At 49.5% G+C, this 20,116-nt stretch overlaps 1 protein-coding gene across 4 annotated transcripts in view; it reads right to left on the bottom strand.

Annotated features, from left to right (window-relative positions):
- MRC2 (mannose receptor C-type 2) overlaps positions 1-19,685 on the bottom strand; it is a 50,773-nt gene extending 31,088 nt beyond the window's left edge. For all 4 annotated transcript variants that reach the window (XM_016204129.2, XM_016204136.2, XM_016204143.2 and 1 more), the window contains exon 1: positions 19,531-19,685. In XM_016204129.2, the coding sequence (XP_016059615.2) occupies positions 19,531-19,657 (127 nt within the window). In that variant the 5' untranslated portion in view covers positions 19,658-19,685. The remainder of the gene's footprint in view (positions 1-19,530) is intronic.
- Positions 19,686-20,116: the final 431 nt, after the last annotated feature.

Genomic DNA, 20,116 nt, shown 5'->3' with positions numbered 1-20,116 from the left:
GTGCAGACCATCCAGTCCCAGTCAGAGTTCCTGTGGTTCTTTCTGATCATTTGCAGCCACATTTCTTGTTTTTCTTTTTTAAATTTCAGAGCGAGAGCGAGAGAGAGAGAGAAACATCAATTTGTTGTTCCACTTATTTATGCATTCATTGGTGGATTTTTGTATGTGCCCTGACCAGGGACCAAACCCACAACCTTGGCACATTGGGCTGAAGCTCTAAGCCTCTGAGCTACTCTGCCAGGGCCACACACACACCCTTTTTTTCCTGAGCTTGCCTGCATTGAGATCTGTCCTTGTAACCAAAAGAATCCTGATAAACACCCAACCCCATGTCATGGAGCCAGAGCCAGTATGGAACACTGGCTCATTTGCCTTACTCTCCCGGAGGCCAGTGCCGCAGGATCCCCTCTGACTGTCACAACAGTCATGAGCTTCCTGGGCCCACCCCATCCTCTTAATCACCCTCTGGCTGCTCCCCCAGAGGCTTTCTCACTCCTGCAGATGACAAGTGTGAAGCACTGTACCTACTAGGTACTACAGGGAAATATGCCCTCGTGACGTTTACAATGAAACTGTAGAGGCAGAACTTACCAAGCCATCCATGAAAGGGTTACAAGTAACACAGCAAGTGTGCAGAACAGTCAGGTCTGATTTATACTGCGTGGCTGGGGGTGAAGGTATTGGCTAGAAATAAGGTTTCCAGATAACTGAAGTGTGACAGGAATCTTTCTGATGTGTAGCCCACACTTTGCTTCTCCGACATCCAGGTCACCATCCTGGAAATTTGTTCCTGTGCTCAGAGACAACTGGGTTTTAAGGCTATCTGCTCTACACTGAGTGACCCATCTCCTCCTTGCCTGTTGATAAACACTGTCACCTCCTTTCCTTTCCTGTCTGCTGTAAGGTACATGCAATGCTTTGGCAGAGTCCTGAGGCTGAACACAAAGACTGTCTAGCTGTCTCTCAGGAGCAAAACTCTCAGCTATCCCTGCAGACTCAGCCCAGCAGTAGAGGCAGCCAGAGGTCTGACCTCGGATAAGACGGCTGTTCTCCATTACAAGTTGAAGACATCATGCTGAAGGCAGGGCAGAGGAAGTTAATTCTAGCACAGTTCCTGGCATGCAGCACACTCTCAACAAGAATCTGCTGAACGAGAGGCATGTCAAACAAAACCCTGAAAGGCACGAGCAGAGACAAGGACAAGCTGGGCGTTCCAAGTAGGGGGGACAGCAGGAGCAAAGGCCTGGGACCCAGCAACTAGCTTGGCTCAGCTCCTAGAGAGCTGGAAATCAGGGGCCAGGTGGGGATTGACTAGATTTGGTCCCCAAGGGTATGGCAGAGTGGCCTCCAGCCACCGAGCCTCCCCTTAAGTCAGCCGCCACTCCCAAGGCCACGCAGAGGCAAGGGGTCATCCCAGGGAGAGTCAGGGGCCGCCCACAGGGCTGCCAGCCAAGAGTAGCAGCTGTTTTCAATGAGCAGCTTGGCCCTGAGGCCAGGCCTATAAAAGTCGGAGTCAGCAGAAGCTGCCAGCCCCGCCCTGCCGAGGGGCCAACCCTGGGGACTGGGCACCACACCCTGCATCACCTCTGCTGAAAGCTGTGTCCATGTCCATGCATCGTGCATGCACAGGGAATGTGTATATGGGGGGATGGCATCCTTTCTATTGAGGCCAGGGGAGTGACATAACATTAAGGCCCCAAACCCTATCCAACTGTTCAATATTCCCACCAAAATTCTGGGGTATTGTGGGCTTCCCTCTACCCTCCACTCTCCAAGCTTTTCACACTCTCCTCCCTGCTCCCCAACAGCTCCTCCATTTCAGCCAGGACAACTGCTAGCCCTCCATTGCTTAAAGTGTGTGTGACTAAAACTGAACAAATGGCCACATCTGGACTCCACTGCTGTCACATGCATGTGTTTATGTAGTGTCTCTCTCATCATTCATTTCTATTTACTGATTTATTTTTTATTTTATTTTTTCAGAGAGAGGAAAGGGGAGAGGGGAAAAGAGAAAGAAAAACATTGACTTGTTGTTCCAGTTATATAATAATGCATTCATTGGTTGATTCTCGTTCGTGCCCTGATGGGAAAGATGGAACCCACAACCTTGGGGTATGGGGGTGATGCTCTAACCAACTGAGGTATCAGGCCAGGGCTATCATTCATTTCTAGAGATGCTCTTCACTTCACTTAAAATGTGTATTTTGCAAATGTGATACGCTTTGTTCTAGGAAGGTGTTAAAGTAAACTCTGGCAGGGAATGGCTTGCCACCTCCACCTAACAAATGCAAGAGAAAGGGGATGTGATAGGAGTGGAAATTCATGTAAATTCGGAGAGGCAACTTTCACCCTTCCCAGCCTCTGTCCAGTTGCCCAGCTGGCCTCTGGGGCTCTCTTGAACACAAATCCTCACCTGCCTTGGCCTTCTCTTGGATTGAATGGTGCTTCATCTCACTTCTCCTCCTTCCCCCGCCCCTGCTCTCTTTTATATTCTCAGACTAAAACATCACGGTCTCTGCGGCCTGTCCTGTCCTAGAACCCATCCTGCTGGATGACGGCAGGGAGCCGCCAACCGGACAGAGCGGTTCTGCCTCTAACCTCTGGCCCGACCCGGCAGTGTCCGCTCCCGGGCAGTCCCGCGACCTCGATCCCCTGTTCTTTTCCCACATCCCTGCCTCACCGGAGCACCCCAGGGGAGTGCAAACCTTGACCCCTTTCCTCCTTCACCCTGGCCCCAGGACGTGAGGCCCTGGGACCACCCGGTCCTCGGGGTCCCCGCGGCCGCAGCTGCGCCCCCTGCGCAGTGCGCCCCCTGGGCCATGCGCCCTCCACCCGGCGCGTCCCCTCCTGGGCTCTCGGCCCTCCCTCCACCGCGCCCCCTCGGCTGCACACCACCCCCTCGCCGCGCGCCCCTCCCCAGGGCACCCCCACTTCGGCCATGCACTGTCCCCCCACGACGTGCCGCTCCCCCCACCCCCCGCTATTCCCGGCATCCCCTCTCCAACAAGTCTCGGGGCGTCTCGGCGCGGAGCCTCCACGATACAACTCTGCAAGCTCACGCCGGGTCTAGACCGGCCCCGGCGCCATCTGCTAGCCCGCAGCCAAAATAAACAACCCAAAGCCACTTCCTTCCCCGGGGGGCAACTTTCACAGTGACGGCCGCGGCAGGAAGTGGCTTTCTGAGCCAGCACAATGCAACCGCACGGGCGCGGCGCGGGGCAGGGCGCCGGGCTGGAGCGGGGCCCGCTCCGCAGGGCCACCGGCCGGAGCGCGAGCCTGGGGCTCGGCCACGCCCAGGCGCCGGGATCACCTGCAGGGGCAATGCCCACCGCCCCGCAGCGAGGCCGCCCACTCCCTACCGCACGCCCCCGGGCCTCCGCTGGGCCACACTAGTTTCATTTATGCGTGGGAGTCGGGATTAGATTATTCCATTAACTCGCTGACAGGAGAGCCCCCTGGGGCCCCCACCGCGGCATCAGGTTAGGTGGGCCACACCTGGTTGACTGAGGATGAATGAGTGAGAATATTGGAGACAGCCAGGCAAATTTAGAGAGTGTTGCGTGTGTGTATTTTATAGTTTTGACAACGTGGCCTGTAGAGGGGTGTGGGGGGGTGGGAGGGGGTTAATTAAAGCTAAAATATAAGTCCCCCGGCTCACTGCAGAGTCAACAGAAATGAAGAAAGAATATTTGAGGCCTTTCTGTATTTTCTAATTTTCCATAGTGAAATCAATAGTTGTTTTAAATGTAGCTTACCCACTCACTCAAAAGAAATGTATAGAGAATGATACTGAAAAGGAATGACTTGTTTGTGAGAAATTGAGGTTTCAAATATAAACATCTGATTCACAAGAAACGTTTTATGAACAATTTCAAGGTACCACCAGTCTTTCAAGTTACAGAAAAGAAGGGTAGGGATTCCCAGCTCCCTACACAGGAGGTCCTCTGGCAAGCAAGCCTTGAGGGCTCAGGTTCCCTCCCCGCCTCTCCTCATCACCTGGAATCACAGTAAATGTTTGTGGACTAACAGAAGGACTATGAACTGAGGGATCTTAGATTTATCTTGTCAGTCCTTTATAATGTGGACACTGAAACACGAAAGTTAAATACTTGTCCTAGGCTACTCATACAATTGGAGCCATAACCTTTTTTTTTTTTTTTTTTAATATATCTTATATTGATTTCAGAGAGAGGAAGGGAGAGGGAGAGAGATAGAAACATCAACGATGAGAGAGTTATCATTGATCAGCTGCCTCCTGCATGCCCCCGACTGGGGATTGAGCCCGCAAACCGGGCATGTGCCCTGCCCAAGAATCGAACCACAATCTCCTGGATCCTAGGTCGATGCTCAACCGCTGAGCCAGGCCCAGCTGGGTGAGCCATGGCCTTTTCATTAGGACTAAAACTTGTTCAAGTCCTAAACAGCAGAACAGCGGTATTTGCTTATCTAAGTTAACCATATAATGTATTGTCTTGTATTGAGAATGAAAAAGAGAGTTGGTGATAATTACACCAGTACACACTTGAACCAGGACTCACCCAGGCAAACTAGGACATATATATGGTCACCCTGCACTTACAGAAAGAGACAGATTAAAGTTTATCATGACACAGGTTCAAGTACCACGTGCTTGCTAGGTACCTAGGTACCAGGCACTGGGTTCCACGGCATTCTCTTAGTCCTCTTGTTAAAACTCATGGCGAACCTCAGAAGTAGGTAAAATTCCATTTGGCAGATGAGGAAACCGAGAGAGTAAACACCTTGATAACATTGTTAATAACAGGCAGAGGTCAGATGAGGGATCAGGAAGGCTGGTAGGAGAGCTGAGCTCCAAACAATTGTTCCAGGTACTTGAACCTATAACCCACAGGCAAGTTGTATTTGGCCTTCACAGTGTGTGAAAGAAAAGTGAGCCAACATTTAAAACATAAAAAGCTGGATTTCTACCTTCTCTTGGAAATATTGAGAGGCCTGACAACAATGAACCAGTGTGCCTTCAGGGAGGGGTTCACCAGCTTGCCACAGTCCCCACCCATCCCCCCTTTGTGCCCCACACCCCAGCACTAAAGTGGAATGGGAATGGCCATATATTAACATACTTGTGCCACTCTGGCCAGTGTGGCTCAGTTGGCTGAGTGTCAGCCATGCACAGAAAGGTTGTGGTGGGTTCGATCCCTGGATCTGTATTTCTCTCTCTTTTCCTCTTCCTCTCTCTAAGCATGTCATCAGGTGAGGATTATTAAAAAAAAAAAAAAAAAAAAAAAAGGTGCCTATTTCAAACTGGGGGGAAAAAAGTGGAGGGAGTTTCTCTAAATTAGGCCCCACTGCCCGGCAAACTGAATTCCTTTCACGATGTGTGTCTGAAACACAGCACATGGTCTGCGATAGCACAACACATTTCACGAACTTTTGCTCCATCCCTGGCAATTCCCCCACCTGACTTGGTGACATTCAAGGATGACTTGTTTGGTTCTAGAAGCAAAGCACGGCCCTCTTTAAAGGTAACTGAACTTACAATTTTTTTTGCTGGGGAAGCTTCAGGAGCTCCTGAGAACTATATGCCAAAATTGAACACCTGCTCACTTCTGCAATGACAGGCCAATGGGACCTACCCACACCTGGTCCCAGGAGGTGGTTCTGGAATCTGGAGCCACCCAGGTTCAAATCCCTTTTTGGGCCCTGGGCTGGCTGCCTCACTTCTGCGAGCCTCACTTTGGGAAGGACACTAATTAAGACCCATCTCATGGGTTTCTGGAAGATTAAGCAAGAAAACACTTGAAGATGCTCTGTGCCCAGTAAGCACTCAGTAATGGAAGGCCATTATTGTGGTTTTTTTAAATATTTAAGCAAGACCCTCCTTTGTGACTGGGGCCCTGAGCTCAAGAATCTGTTTCACAGCAGAGAGCCTGAGAAGCAGGCTTAGCAAACACTGCAATTTGGATAAGAGAAAATTACAAGAGGAAATAAGGCCAAGGGCTCGAGTGTTTAAGCTGCTCTTCAGAAATATTCAAAGAAAAATAAACCCCCAGTCCAGATGCGGAGTCCTCCTCCCATTCCCGTGGACGCCTGCCCTGGCAAGCATCTCCTGCTTCTGGCCTCTGAACATCTGAAGCCTTCCTCAGGTGTGCCTGGAGGGGCGATGTGAGGAGAGGCCACGGACAGCGTGGCAGGGAAACGTGGGGGGTTCCCGGGAGGCGGGGCAGCCCGGGGTGTGCTCTTCTCCCCCCACATCCTGGTTCTGTGGAAATAAACTCCAAGGGCAGTCACAAAGGGAAAATGAAGTCACAAAATATGCAGCTGGGAGGGAGAGGAGGGAAGGGGGCAGGGTAATGCCTGCACCACTTGGCATGGCAAATGCTGGCACAGGAGGACGACAGAGGCTGCATGGGACCCTCACTGGGCCTCAGGCAGTCAGGGGGCAGTGGGGCCCCAGGAATGGGAGGGAGAAGATGGGTGGGGAGCTCAGGCTGAGAATTGAGATCTAGCCTAGTTCAGGTCTGATTCTGCCATCACAACCTAAATGGCCTTAGGGGACTCAAAATATTTTCTTACCTGTAAACTGAATTATAAAATACTCTCACAGGCTCCTGGTGAGAGCACCAGGGAGAGAGATACAAGAATACTGACATGATCCTTTTAGAGTCTTCTCTCCCCCATTAAATGCTTCCTTGAGAACAGGAGCTGTGTCTTATTACATGTCGCTCCTCTCCCCAGTTCAAGGCATACAACAGGTGCTCAACACATGCCGTGTCGAACTGAGCTGGACCAGGGGAGGTGGAAAGGCAAGCTGCCCTGTGTCCTATGGGCAAGGGTTTAACATCCTCTAAATTATACCCTCCTCTAAAAACAGATCTACATATGGACAATGAAAAGAAGGGAAACATGAAATTATTTCTTGTGCCAGGAGGTTGGGATTACATGTAACTTTCTATTATATTATTATAATGTTTCTAGAGTAAATAAAACCGAGGAAAGGAAGACATAGCACATTTTAAGATCTCTGAAATAACAAAAGTTCTCTGCATTTCTCGTAAAACCCAACTCGGGGCTCAGTGTTCGTTTGGTGAGTTTAACTTGCTTTGTCCTGAACGGCCACGAAGGGTCATACACACAACATCCCACTACCGCCACCACCATTATAGTATCACAAAGGCATGTCTGCGTGGGCCCCCCCAAATTCTTTCTCTCTCCTCTCCCCGCTCTTTTTCTGATTTCTTCTATACATTTTCAGGATCATATAAAAGGACTGCTCCCACAATTAACATCAGGATTATTCCTCCCTCTCTGATATTAATTAAAAATCAATGGCATGGTTAACAGAGCTCAGGCTCTAGACAGAGGCTGGGTTTGAATTTCCCCTCTTCAACTAGTCCTTTGACCTCTTCAGGCCTCAGTGTCCTCATGTTTATCACACTTAACGATCACTGAGCACCTCGCATGTGCCAGAGTCACCCCGTGGGCACTGCCCCACACAGCCTGAGCTCATGGTAGAAAGAGCCCCAGCAGGCAACCCTTCTGGAGGAGAACTGGGAATATATATCCAAAGCTTTCAACAACGCAAACCCTTTGACCCCAGAATTCACATCTTAGGAATTTAACTTAAGGAAATGATTAAGAAAGAATCTATGCAATAGACTTTGGGTGATAACGTGTAATACAAATTCACTGATTATTAAAAATGTGCCACTCCAGTGCGGGATGTTGATAAAGGGGATATATGGGAACTCTCTATACCACCTTCTTAATTCTGTGTGAACCTAAAACTGCTCTAAAAAAATTCTTAATAAAACAGAAGTAGATTGAAATACAAAGGGAAAAAAAGGAATCAGCTACACAGCCTTATTTATTATAGCAATGACTGGGGGAAAATCAATGTCCAACGATCCAGTGTTGACTGAATAAACTGAAATATACTCACATAATGGAATATTGATGTAATGCAGACAATAGAAATTAATTTAGAAAAGAGTATTTAGATGTGGAGAGAGGTTCACGGTCTGATTTTTAAAAACTGAATGTATAGCCCTGGCCAGTGTGGCTCGGCTGGGCATCATTCATGCCCCAAAAGGTTGCCGGTTCCATCCCCAGTCAGGGCATATACAAGAATCAACCAATGGCCTGGCCGGTGTTGCTCAGTGGTTGAGTGTCGCCCTATGAACCAGAAGGTCTCTAGTTCCATTCCCAGTCAGGGCATGTGCTGGGGTTGAGGGCTCGATCTCCAGTAATGGGCGTGCAGGAGGCAGCCAATCAATGACTCTCATTGATGTTTCTCTCTCTCTCTCCCCCCTCTCCTTTCCTCTCTCTGAAATCAATAAAAGCATTTAAAAAAAAAAAAGTTTAAAAAAAAAAAGAACCAATGAATACATAAATAAATGGAACAACAAACAAGGGAAAGATATTTGTAACAAATACGGCAAGAAACTCACAAACGCCAATGAGAAAAATATAGAGACCCGGATCATTTTAAGGTGCTAAGACCTGAAGAGACAAGATAACCCAGGATATAAACAAAGAAGAAATATCCATGTCTAATAAGCCTATGAAAATGTCTTAGAGTGTTTGGAATACTAGTAATGTTTTTACTTGCTGGATCTGAGCATTGGTTACTTGGGTGTGTTCAGTTTGTGAAAATTCATTGAGCTCAACATTTATGATGTGTGCACTTTCCTGTATTTATATTATACTCCAAGAAATACAATTTTTTAAAGCAAGGGATGGATAAACACCAGAGAGAGATGGGGGGGGAGCAGAGAGGGAGACAGGAGAAGCACGTAAGTAGATAGTACAGGCATTCCTCAGAGACACCGAGGGTTCCACTCCAGGCTACCTCAATAGAGCAAGTCACAGGCACATTTTTGGTTTCCCAGTACATATAAAAGTTATGCTTACACTATTCTTAGTCAATCTATTAAGTGTGCAATAACATTATGTCTAAAAAGCAATGTAATGTACATACCTTAATTGAAAAATACTTTATTGCTGCCCTGGCAGGTTTGGCTCAGTGGCTAGAGCATTAGCCTGCGCACTGAAGGGTCCCGGGTTTGATTCCTGCCAAGGACACGTACCTCGGCTGCAGGCTCAATCCCTGGCTGCTGTTGGGGCTCATGAGGGAGGCAACCAGTCAATGTGTCTCTCTCACATTGATGTCCACCCCCTCCTTCTCTCTCTCTCTCCCTTCCATTCTCTCTGAAAAGCAATGGAAAAAATATCCTTAGGTAAGGATTAATATAAAATACTTTATTGCTAAAAAATGCTAACCATCACCTGAGTCTTTAGCAGGGGTAGGGAACGTCTGGCCCACAGGCAATATACAGCCCGTGAAATCATTTGGTCTGGCCCTGCCCAGGCTTCACCAAAGAGAAGCAGTTCCAGCCATCACATCAGGGGTGAGTTAATTAAATGTTTGACCAAATATAGCAGGCTAATTTTTAAGGTGATAATTTTGTATGGCCCTCAGGTGAAGTTATAAATATCCATATGCCCTTGGCAGAAAAAAAGACTCCCCACCTCTGCAAGTTTGGCAAGTTGCAATCTTTTTCCTGGTGGAGCATCTTGCCTCGATGTTAATGGCTGCTGACTGATCAGGGTGGTGGTTGCTGAAGGGTAGGGTGGCTGGGGGGGTTTCTGAAAATAAGACAACAATGAAGTTTGCTGTATTGATTGAGTCTTCCTTTCATGAATGACTTTTCTGTTGCACGCTATGCTGTCTGATAGCATTTTGCCCACAATGTAACTTCTTTCAAAATGGGAGTCAATCCTCTCAAACCCTTCCACTGCTTTATCAACGAAGTTTATGTCATAGCCTAATCCCTTTGTCGTCATTTGAACAATCTTCACAGCATCTTTGCCAGGAGTTATTCCCTCCACAAGAAGACTTTAATCATGAGATTGCAGCAATTCAGTCACATCTTCAGGCTCCCCTTCTAATTCCAGTTCTTTGCTATCTCCACCACATCCGCAGTTACTTCCTCCACTGAAACCTTGAACCCCTCAAAGTCATCCACGAGGGTTGCAATCAACTTCTTCCTAACTCGTTAATGTTGATATTTTGACCTCTTTCCATGAATCATGAATGTTCTTAATGACTTCTAGAATGGTGAATCCTCTCCAGAAGGTTTTCAATTTACTTTGCCCAGATCTGTAAGAGGAATCGCTATTTATGGCAGCTATAGCTTTACAACAGGTATTTCTTAAATATTAAGATGTGAAAGTCAAAATGACTCCTTGATCCATGGGCTGCAGAATGAATGTTGTGTTAGCACATATGAAAACAACATTAATCTCGTTGTACATCTCCACCAGAGCTCTTGGGTGACCGGGTGCATTGTAGTATTTTGAAAGGAATCTTTTTATTTTTTTCCTAAGCAGTAGGTTTCCAGTGGGCTAAAAATATTCAGTAAACCATGTTGTAAACAGATGTGCTGTCACCCAGGCTTTGTTGTTCCATTTATAGAGCACAGGCAGAGGAGATTTAGCATAATTATTAAGGGCCCTGGGATTTTCAGAACGGTGAGTGAGCACTGGCTTCAACAAAAAGTCACCAGCTGCATTAGCCCCTAACAAGAGAGGGAGCCTGTCCTTTGAAGCTTTGAAACCAGGCATTCACTTCTCCTCTCTAGCTATGAAAGTCATAGATGGCACCTTCTTTCAATGTAAGGCTGTTTTATCTACATTGAAAATCTGTTGTTTGGTGTAGCCAGGCTGTTTTATCTACATTGAAAATCTGTTGTTTGGTGTAGCCACCTTCATTATCTCAGCTAGATCTTCTGGGTGACTTGCTGCAGATTCTACTTGTTACTTCACCTCACACTTTTGTTATTGAGCTGGCTTCTTTTCTTTTCCTTTTTAAATATATCTTTATTGATTTCAGAGAGAGGAGGGAGAGGGAGAGAGATAGAACATCAATTGATCGGCTGCCTCCTGCATCCCCCAGACTGGGCATCGAGCCCACAACCCGGGCATGTGCCCTGACCGGGAATCGAACTGTGACCTCCTAGATCCTAGGTTGAAGCCCAACCGCTGAGCCACGCCCAGCTGGGCAAGGTGGTTTCTTTTCTTAAACCTCATGAACCAACCTCTACTAGCTTCAAACTTTTCTTCTGCAGCTTCCTAACATCTCTCAGCCTTCAGAGAACTGAAGAAAATTAGGGCCTTGCTGTGGATTAGCCTTTGGCTTAAGGGAATGTTGTGGCTGGTTTGATCTACCAGCTAAACCACTAAAGCTTTCTCCATATCAGCAATAAGACTGTTTTGCTTTCTTATCATTTGTTCACTGGCGCAGCACTTTTACTTTTCCTCAAGAACTTTTCCTTTGCATTCACAACATGACTAACTATTTGGTGCAAGAGGCTGTGTTTGGCTTTCGATATACCTCCTTCACTAAGCTTAATCATTTCTAGCTTATGATTTAAAGTGAGAACGCTTCCTTTCACTTGAACACTTAAGAGGTCATTGAGAGGTTATTAATTTGCCTAATTTCAATATTGTTGTGTCTTAGGAAAGGGAGAACTGAGGCGGGGGAGGGGAACAGCTGGCTGGTGGAGCAGTCAGAATACCCACAACCTTTACCAATTAAGTTCTCCGTCTCATATGGGTGTGGTTTGTGGTGCTCCAAGACAATTACAATAGGAACATTAAAGAGCACTGATGACAGATCACCACGACAAATATAGCAATAATTAAAAAGTTTGAAGTATTGTGAGAATTAACAAAATGAGACACAGTGACATGAAGTGAGCAAATGCTGTTGGAAAAATGCCACTCACTAGATACGTGATCCTGGATCTCAGCCTGTTTGGTTCAGTTTATCTGTGAAATGGAGGAATGTGAGTATTACAAACACAGCCTATGTGGAATTGCCTAACGCTGACCCCGGTTGATGTTATGTGCTCAGTAAATAGTCATGTGGTCTCCAGTTCTCATGTGTTGCATAAAGTTATACAGACACGTCACACAGTTCTTAAAATGCAGGCAGCCTTCCAAAAGCCCATCCCTTATCACTGGCGCGTTTCTGATTTGCACTCCAGCTTCATCCATATGTACTGCCCTTCGGTGGGTAGAGAATTTTGTGTCTGCTGTTCTCTAAATGCAAACTTGTATTACAATGTTTGAGTCCTCTCTCGTTGCCCCTTCTGTAAACACTCCTCTAATTTGTGCAAAAGGAAAAGGCTCGCATTTGGGGGACAGTTCATGAAAAGAGCTCAGAACCAGGGAGCACCCAGAATGAGAGCTTCTTCAGAAAAACCTGCTCCATGGCTGACCTCGTACAAAGGCGTGCAAGCAGGGGAAGCTCAACTCCAACTTGTCCTTTAAAAAGACGACAAGAGGGGCAGACACGGAGCTGCTGGGAAAACTGCAACCGGGGTCCCAGCCCGCAGGGTCGCAGTCCCTGGGGTTGTCAACTCGGCACCCAGGTTTACTCAAGCCTTCCGCAGCCAGCTGGGAGAGCTGGCTCCTGGAGCCTGGGAGAGGCCCGCCCAGCCAGGGAGGCTCTGATTAGCCAATGGCTTCGTGGAGTCACAGGCTGCAGGCTTGGCCAAGGTGTGTGATGGAAGTTGGGGAGGACTGCTGGAATCACACTTAGAGAGCTGCCCCCTGTGCCCCACATTACAGAGATGTTTAAAGAAAAAAAGCCTTACCCTGTTAAATAATGTATAACATAATCTAGTATAGCAGCATATGACATACCTAACCTGTTAACTTTTGGTGTGAGCTTTCTACATTTTATCCATATCCCCAAAATACAATTTATGTTCATGTATATTACACATCCATACAAACGTTTCTCAATCTTGTTGTGGTACTTAATATTTCAGATGAATGGAGAAAGATGTGAGATTTATATACATGCATGTGCGCACACACACACACACACACACACACGAGGTAAAGCAAATGTGGCAAAATGTTAACAGTTGGTGTTTCTAGGTGAAGACTATATAGTTTCTCACTGCATTACATTTTTTCCAACTTTTCCAATGGTTTGAGAAAGATTATAATACCAACGTAGTCCTGTGGGATTTTCCCCCACTCCACACGGTCTCTAAGATGCACCCACGCTATTGCATGTAGCTGAGGTTCATTCATTCATTGCTGCATTATATTTCATTGTGTTTATATCTGTAATTTACCCATATCTCTTTCAATGTGCATTTGTTTTTGTTTTGGCTATTATAAACAGTTCTTCCAAGCACCTTCCAAACCACCAATGCTCTTATAAATTCTCAGAAATGAGATCAAGCCTTTATGGGGTTATACCAAGAGATCCTTTCCTCAGTGACCAAGACTGACTGCAAGGCTGTTTCTGGTTGAACTGCTACTCCACCAGGCTGGTCTGACTCAGGGTGGTCTCTGCCGTCAGACAGGTTCCCCACCCTGCACCTGAGACTTCAGAGCAGTCTATTGCTTCCATGTTTCTTCTAATGGACTTAAAAATAGCACCTAAAATGAAATCAGTGAACATTTGACTCTATTTACATTGCTCTCCATTTTGGGGGATGGCTCTCAAAATACAAGCTTTGGGAAGGCAGGAACCATGCTTGATTTGTTCACCAAATTGTCCTTAGCACCAAATACCATGCCTAGCACATTGTTAGTGCTCAGGAGAACAAAAACAGTCAACTGAATGAATGAATGATGACCAGTGATCGAGCGTGCATCTTCACTTCATTATTACTAGTGTGTGCAGATTATTTTGAAAGATTGCCTTGTGGTCATGAGAACTTCCTTCTTAGACATATTCTGTGTACTGTGTATTTGTTACTTATATTAGCTATGTACATTGTCTGTCATGTGAAGGTATCTTAGTGTGCTGTAGTCATTGCTGGGCATTTAGATGGTTTCCAATTTGTTTTGCAACCACAAACAGCACCTCTATGAACATTTTTCTCTTTGGGATTAATGCCTCATGAATTCCCAAAAGTGGAATTATGAAGTCAAAGGCTATGAAGTCTTACATATCTAGTTTCTGACATATTGTCTGAAAGACTGAATCCTGAAAGAGTGAACCAATTTATGGTGTCCCAGTTACATGTACTAACGTCTTCATAGCTCTGCCAAGATTACGTTTCCTGTTTTTACTAGTTTAATTATGTATTTAAAGAAAGTTCTTTAACTTCTAGTGATCTTTGCACTTTCTATGTGACAACTTGTCATCTGAGTTTCCTCAAATGTGATTAGCTATAGATTGAAATTAAAATTTTAAATTATAATCTGGTTGTCCAATAACATAAAAGTAAAGATTCTTTTCCCCATTAGTATGTTTTTTCTGGAGTGTCTCATATTAACTTCTTATAACAGCTTAAGTCTACTGAAATTTATTTCAGTCCATTGGACTTTCGTCTGTTTATGCAATGCCATATGTTTTTTATGACTGTGGCATCATCTAAAACTCTGGAAGGATAACTCTCCTCATTGCCTTTCTACTACAAAGAAAAAATTCTCATCACAAGAAAAAAAATATTTTGTAACTCTTGTGGGAATCATTTCGTAATATATACAAATAAAGGAACTGGAGCATCTGCCCAGGGTCATGCAGCTGGTGAGTGGCATTAATTATGGTCCCACCAATCCTGTCCTGATTTACATTTCCAGAGGACTGTCAGTGGGAAAGTCCCAGCCATGCCCATTCCTGCCTCAGTCTACGACTGGGGAGCCTGGCATCTGCTTCCCCTTCCAAACACTCGCTGAGGACATCAGGAAAGGCTGGGAAACTGGCTTTTTGCTTTTTCTACAAGAACTCTAAACCCCCAGAGAAGCTTCTCACCATGTCCTCTTAGAGGTGATTCTGGAGAAAGGGCTAAAATGAGACCCCTTCCCTCCATTCTGAGGTTGTGACATCTGGGTGCTTGTCACTCCTGTGTGTGACATCTGGGTGCTTGTCACTCCTCAGCCCACCTGAGCCCAAGAGGCAATGATCAGGGCTCCTCATGTCCTTCTCCTGAGTCTTGAAGGAAGGGGCAGGTGCAGCCAGGGAGCAAGAAGGGAAGGGTATCCCAGGCAGGGGGACCAGTATGTGCAAAGGCCTGGAGGTGGGGAGGCAGGGAAGGTTCAGGGGGGATGGAGCAGAGCGTGCTAAGAACAGGGGAAGCACAACCAGAGCTGTGGGACAGAATGCAGTCAGAGGAACCAAAGGGGGGGAGGGACAGAGCATGGGCCCAGCCATGCAGGGTGGGAGGGGTCTGCACAGTCAAGGGGCTCCGGAGAGGGGCCAGAGAGGTCCAAAGAAGAGGAAGGCCAGGGAAGGAACTATTCACTGGAGTTCCACATGGGCCCATGCTCAAGTGTAGGGGCTGGAGCTAGTGATGCTGGCAGGTCCCCTGGGCCACAGATGGCTTCATCCAGTCTGCCTGTTTACTGACACAACCCCTAACCGAGGAGTAACAGGGATGTGCAGTGCCCAGGGTGAGTTCCAAGAGCTACATCATTACTCCGATGGCCCACCCCACCCAGATTTATAGGGCCCAGTCATGGGAAAGTGGCCCCTCCCCACCTCATGAAGGACCAAACAGGAAGAGGCACTTCCCGTCAGCAATGCCCAGGGCCCTCCAAGTGCAGGGGAAAGTGGACTCCAAAGAACAGGCCCGGGCATCCCTGCTCTCAGCACCGCGCAGACTCAGTGAGCATCCACTGGCTGAGGAAGAAACGCACATCCCTGCCCTCAGGGAAGCTGGGGTGCTGGGCTGGGGCTGGCTCCTCCTCACTTATCCGTGCCTCCTCAGGGTGGGCACCTCAGATACTCTGAGGACACTCAGCAGGACTCAGTCCCTGCCTCTCGGGCCCACTGGACAGGGGGAGAGACAAGCGCCAGGACAGCTGGAGTGTAACAGAGGGCTGCCCGCTCTATCCTCTCCCTGGAGCTCTCTGAGGACATGGTGAGAAGATGTTAGAGAGGGCTTGGAGACAGAGGGGAAACCCAGAGAGCAGAATTTTCCGGTCTTTCCTGGCATATACCCTTGCAGTGCTTCATTTTACAGACAGCATGATCTGGCACTGAAGTAGTCCTGCTCAGCAGCCACACCTGGGTTCGAATCCTAATTTTACCACTTTCAAGTGGTGTGGTGGTAGAAGTCTTGAGCAAACGACTTCACATCTCTAAACTGCTGCCCGTGTGTACAATGGGTGATAACACCCTCCTGGGGCGGCAAGATGTACAAGAGCTATGCGGGTAAGCACTTGGCACAGTGCCCAGCACATGAATTACCCACTGCTGTTACCACTGCGTTCCTGCCCAGGTACCGCAGGGCTCCTACTGAATGCTTACATTAGTGGTGAATCCAAATGAATACCCCTCTGAGAATGTCAAGGTACTTCTGAGATCATCTCATCAGCCCAAACCACTGTACCGTGTAGGCATCAGAAAGCCAAGATTCTCTAGTGTGAACAAACAGGGCCCAAGACTCGGCTTCCTCCTCCCCTGTCTGTACCCTCATCTTGCCTAGGTAAACTGAGGGGATCCCAGAACCAACCATAACTCAGGTGGGCACTACCCCCGCCCTGACAGCTCACAGAAGGTAAGTAGGTTGGAACAGAAAGACTGACTATTGGGGGGAGGGGTTGCAGGCAATTTGTCTGCCTGACTCTGGCAGTAGCAGCAAATAACTGATGCCTTTCAAAAGGAAACACACACACACACCCCCCCTTAGACGGCAGAGTCTGTCCCCATAGGAAGATTTCCCAGGTCTCCTTACTCCTTGACCTGCATCCCTGGGGCTCCCAGCAACTCTATCCAATCTTAACCTCAATCCTCTGCTCAGAAACCTGCAGGGGTTTTCCAGGATCTCCCACTGCCAGATGGCAAGTCGCTCCTGCATTCTGGTCTCTTTCACTCGCGTTTGCCTCCCACCCCACCCCACCCCACTCAGGAACTCTCCACCCCAGCCCAGCAAGCTTCTATATAACTCCCAGAACCACCCAGCCCACCTTCCTGGTCTCCCCCTCCCTGCCTCTGCAAAGCCTGGTCCCACCCAGCCTCCCTCCAGAGAGCCTTGCTGACCCTTGGCCCCAGAGTTTCTCCAGCCTCCAGATATTAAGTACCCACAGTCCCAGATTTTCACTTACTAGCTGTGTGACGCAAAGTAAATGATCAAACCCCTTTTTGCCTCCATTTCCATCGCAAAACGGGCCCAACAATACCTACTTCCTCGAGTTATGATCAGAATTAAATGAGAAGCTGCGTGTAAAGCATTTAGCATGGCTCCCAGCCTTGAGCAGGCACCCCGCCAATGGAATCCTGCCTCCCCACCCTGTTAAATGTGTCACGATTCATTCTCCAAGATTTCCTTTTCTCCAAGGATCCATCTTACACTCTTCCGTACCTTCCCTCCTCCTCAATATTTGGCTCAGCACTGAACAGTGAATGCTGCTCAAAAATGCAGCCATTTAACAAATTAACAGAGGTCTTCAGGCCACATGCATGGGGCATCCCATGGAGGTGGAGTAAAGATGGGTTCTGCCAGCCCCCTCCAGGAAGGCATCGCCGCCCCCCTGGCAGCCGCAAGGGGCGCTGCAGTGCTCCACCCTCTCATCCCACAGGAAGCCGCCCGCAGGCACTGTCCCCAGGGTAAGTTTCAGGCCAGCGGCAGTGGCGGTGGCCAGCCAAGACGAAGCCCAGCTCCCACAAGCATTTCCTGGGGCCATTCGGGTCGTGGCGCTGGTACATTCTTCCCAGTGACCACCTAATTCACCTGGTACAGGGGGATAAGGGGGGAATTCAGCCTCGAGGAGGGGCATTCTGGACAGAGGGAACAGTGATGTGCAGGGGCAGGACCTACAACTTCACCCTCCTCTTCCTCAACTGCTGCCACGGAGACCAGGCTTTGCAGAGGCAGACAGGGAGACCAGCAAGGTGGGCTGGGCTGCTCTGGGGGTTATGTGGAAGCTTGCTGATCGATGCAATGTCCCTGGGAAGTGGGGGCTACAAGTGCAGGGACACAGCCCGTGGGAGAACAGGGGCCGAGAGGAGACCAGGAGGCAGAGGGGGCACTGCAGGCGACCTCCCTGACAGGGCCTCTCACTACACCCTTCCAGCTCCCCCTGTCAAAAGCTCCATGGGGGAGGGGGGGCTGAGTCAGCACTCTGGCCACGACTCTCCCAGGGCCTGGCTTTAAAACTCGCTCTGGGGCTCCGGAATGGCTGCCCTCCTCCACCCCTCCCACCCTTCCTGCCTCTGGGTTCCTCCACTGAGGAGCAAGACACAGGTAAGAATGTGGGAGGCAGGGGCAGCCGGTGTGCCCTGCCCAGCAGCGGGTAGGGAGCTAGTGCCTGGTTTGTATTGGTCCACATTCAGTTCTAGATGGCTGTGAAATTCAGGGGGACTGCTTGGTGTGAGTAGGGTCACTCTGGCCTCCACCTCTCTCATTGGCACAATGGTGGCACATAGGTGTTTTGGTGGCAAGTCACACCTGGTGGGCAGGTCAACCCAGCAAGCACTGGTCATGGGGTTGTCTGGCCTTTGCACAAAATTGCAAACGCTGCACTGACTGTCCCTTCTCACTCACCACCATCCCCAAATTAAACATAAAGCAAGATGGAGCTGGGCCCAGCCCTGGGCTGTAATGACTGCACTCCTTGGAATTACAGCTTTGACTCAGGCAAGCCCCCCAGAACCTGAGCAGATCTTTCCCTTTAGCTCTCAGATTCTTGGTGAGGGGTCCGGCTGTCCCCACACTTCATTGTCACCCTTTAGAAAAAAACAGCAGAAAGAGAAGGTACAGCTTAAGGTTTTTGTTTTTTGTTGGTTGGGTTTTTGCATCTTTAGCAGCTTTTTAGCAGCCCGAGATCTGTCTACTCTGGAGGGTGCCAGTTTGGTCAGAGCCGCCCACAGGACAGGCGCGCGCGCGCACACACACGCACACACACACGCACACACACACACACACACACACGCACACACGCACACACATACACACACGCTGTCCAGCCTGTTGCTGCATCCTGGTGGCACAAAACTGGCCCACAGAGCTCTGTTCAAGCAGTGAAGATGCCGCATGCCACAAGCTGCCCTTGAAAACCAAGTGTGGAAAAGAAAATTATAAACACGCCGAGATTCCAGGAAGGCACACAAGCCCTTACGAATTATTCGAAAACAATCATAACGTATCAGTCCTGGGAGAAGCAAGAAGACCCGCCTGGAGTCTACTGGACGGAGCCTCCGGCTCCCGTGGGCGCACCCCGCCGGTCCGAGGCCGAGGGCAGGGCCGCTGCCGGGTGGTCCAGCAAGGCCCGCGCGGGGTCCTCGCGAAGCCCGCCCTCTTCCTCCGAGGCTGCTCCAGACCCCCGGGCGCCCCTCCCCCTCCGCCGGCCACATCTGGTTCCACTCAGGTCCTCCCCCACCTCCAGGCGCGCTCCTCCCCCTCTCCTCCCCGCTTTCAGAAAAGCTGAGACGATTTTTAAAAACCCAGTCACACACGCACACACGCTCTAGGAAGAAAAAAAAAGGGGAAAAAAGGAGGGAAAAGTCGAGAAGAGGCCCGCTCCCCGGCGCTTCCCCCCGCCCGGCCCCCGAAGTTGGCCAAGTTGGCAGCGCCTTACCTGGGAGGGCGACAGTGGCAGCGTCCCCCGGGGGGCCGGGGCGGCCCAAGTGCAGACCCCCGAGAAGCAGGACGCAGCGCAGCAGGTGACGAAGCCAGGGCGCGGGAGCCTCCCGGCGGGGCCCCATGCCCGCGGCGCGCCGCTCCGGGGACGCGGGGACCGTGGGCGCACGGGCGCTGGGCGCTGTGGCAGCCGGGGCGCTGGGCTGTGATGACCGCCCGCGAGGGGCTCGCGTCTTCCTCCGGGTCGGGACGAAGTGATGCCTCCCGGGGAGAGGAGGAAAGGAGGAGGGAAGGAGGCTGGCCGGGCGGAGGGAGGGCGGAGGGAGGAGCGCAGAACCCGGGAGGAGGGCGTGAGGGGCAGAGGGGAAGGGAAGCGGGCAGCGTGGGGGGTTGGGGGAGACTCGGGCTGGAGAGCGCGCAGAGGGGGAGAGGGAGGGGAAGTGGAGAGGAGGGTCCGCGGGGTCGAGGAGGACCCTAGCGTGCGCGCTCTCCCGTTTTCCGTTTCCCTCCCACTCCCCACCTCGCCTCCCCACTCTCCTCGGCCCGGGCCGGGAGCCCCAGACGCTGCGTCACAGCTCCCCGGC

This window comes from Miniopterus natalensis, chromosome 17 (genome assembly GCF_054644295.1).
Source record: "Miniopterus natalensis isolate mMinNat1 chromosome 17, mMinNat1.hap1, whole genome shotgun sequence".
NCBI lineage: Eukaryota > Metazoa > Chordata > Mammalia > Chiroptera > Miniopteridae > Miniopterus > Miniopterus natalensis.
Note: the sequence above shows the minus strand (reverse complement) of the source record. Positions and strands in the feature narration are given on the sequence as shown.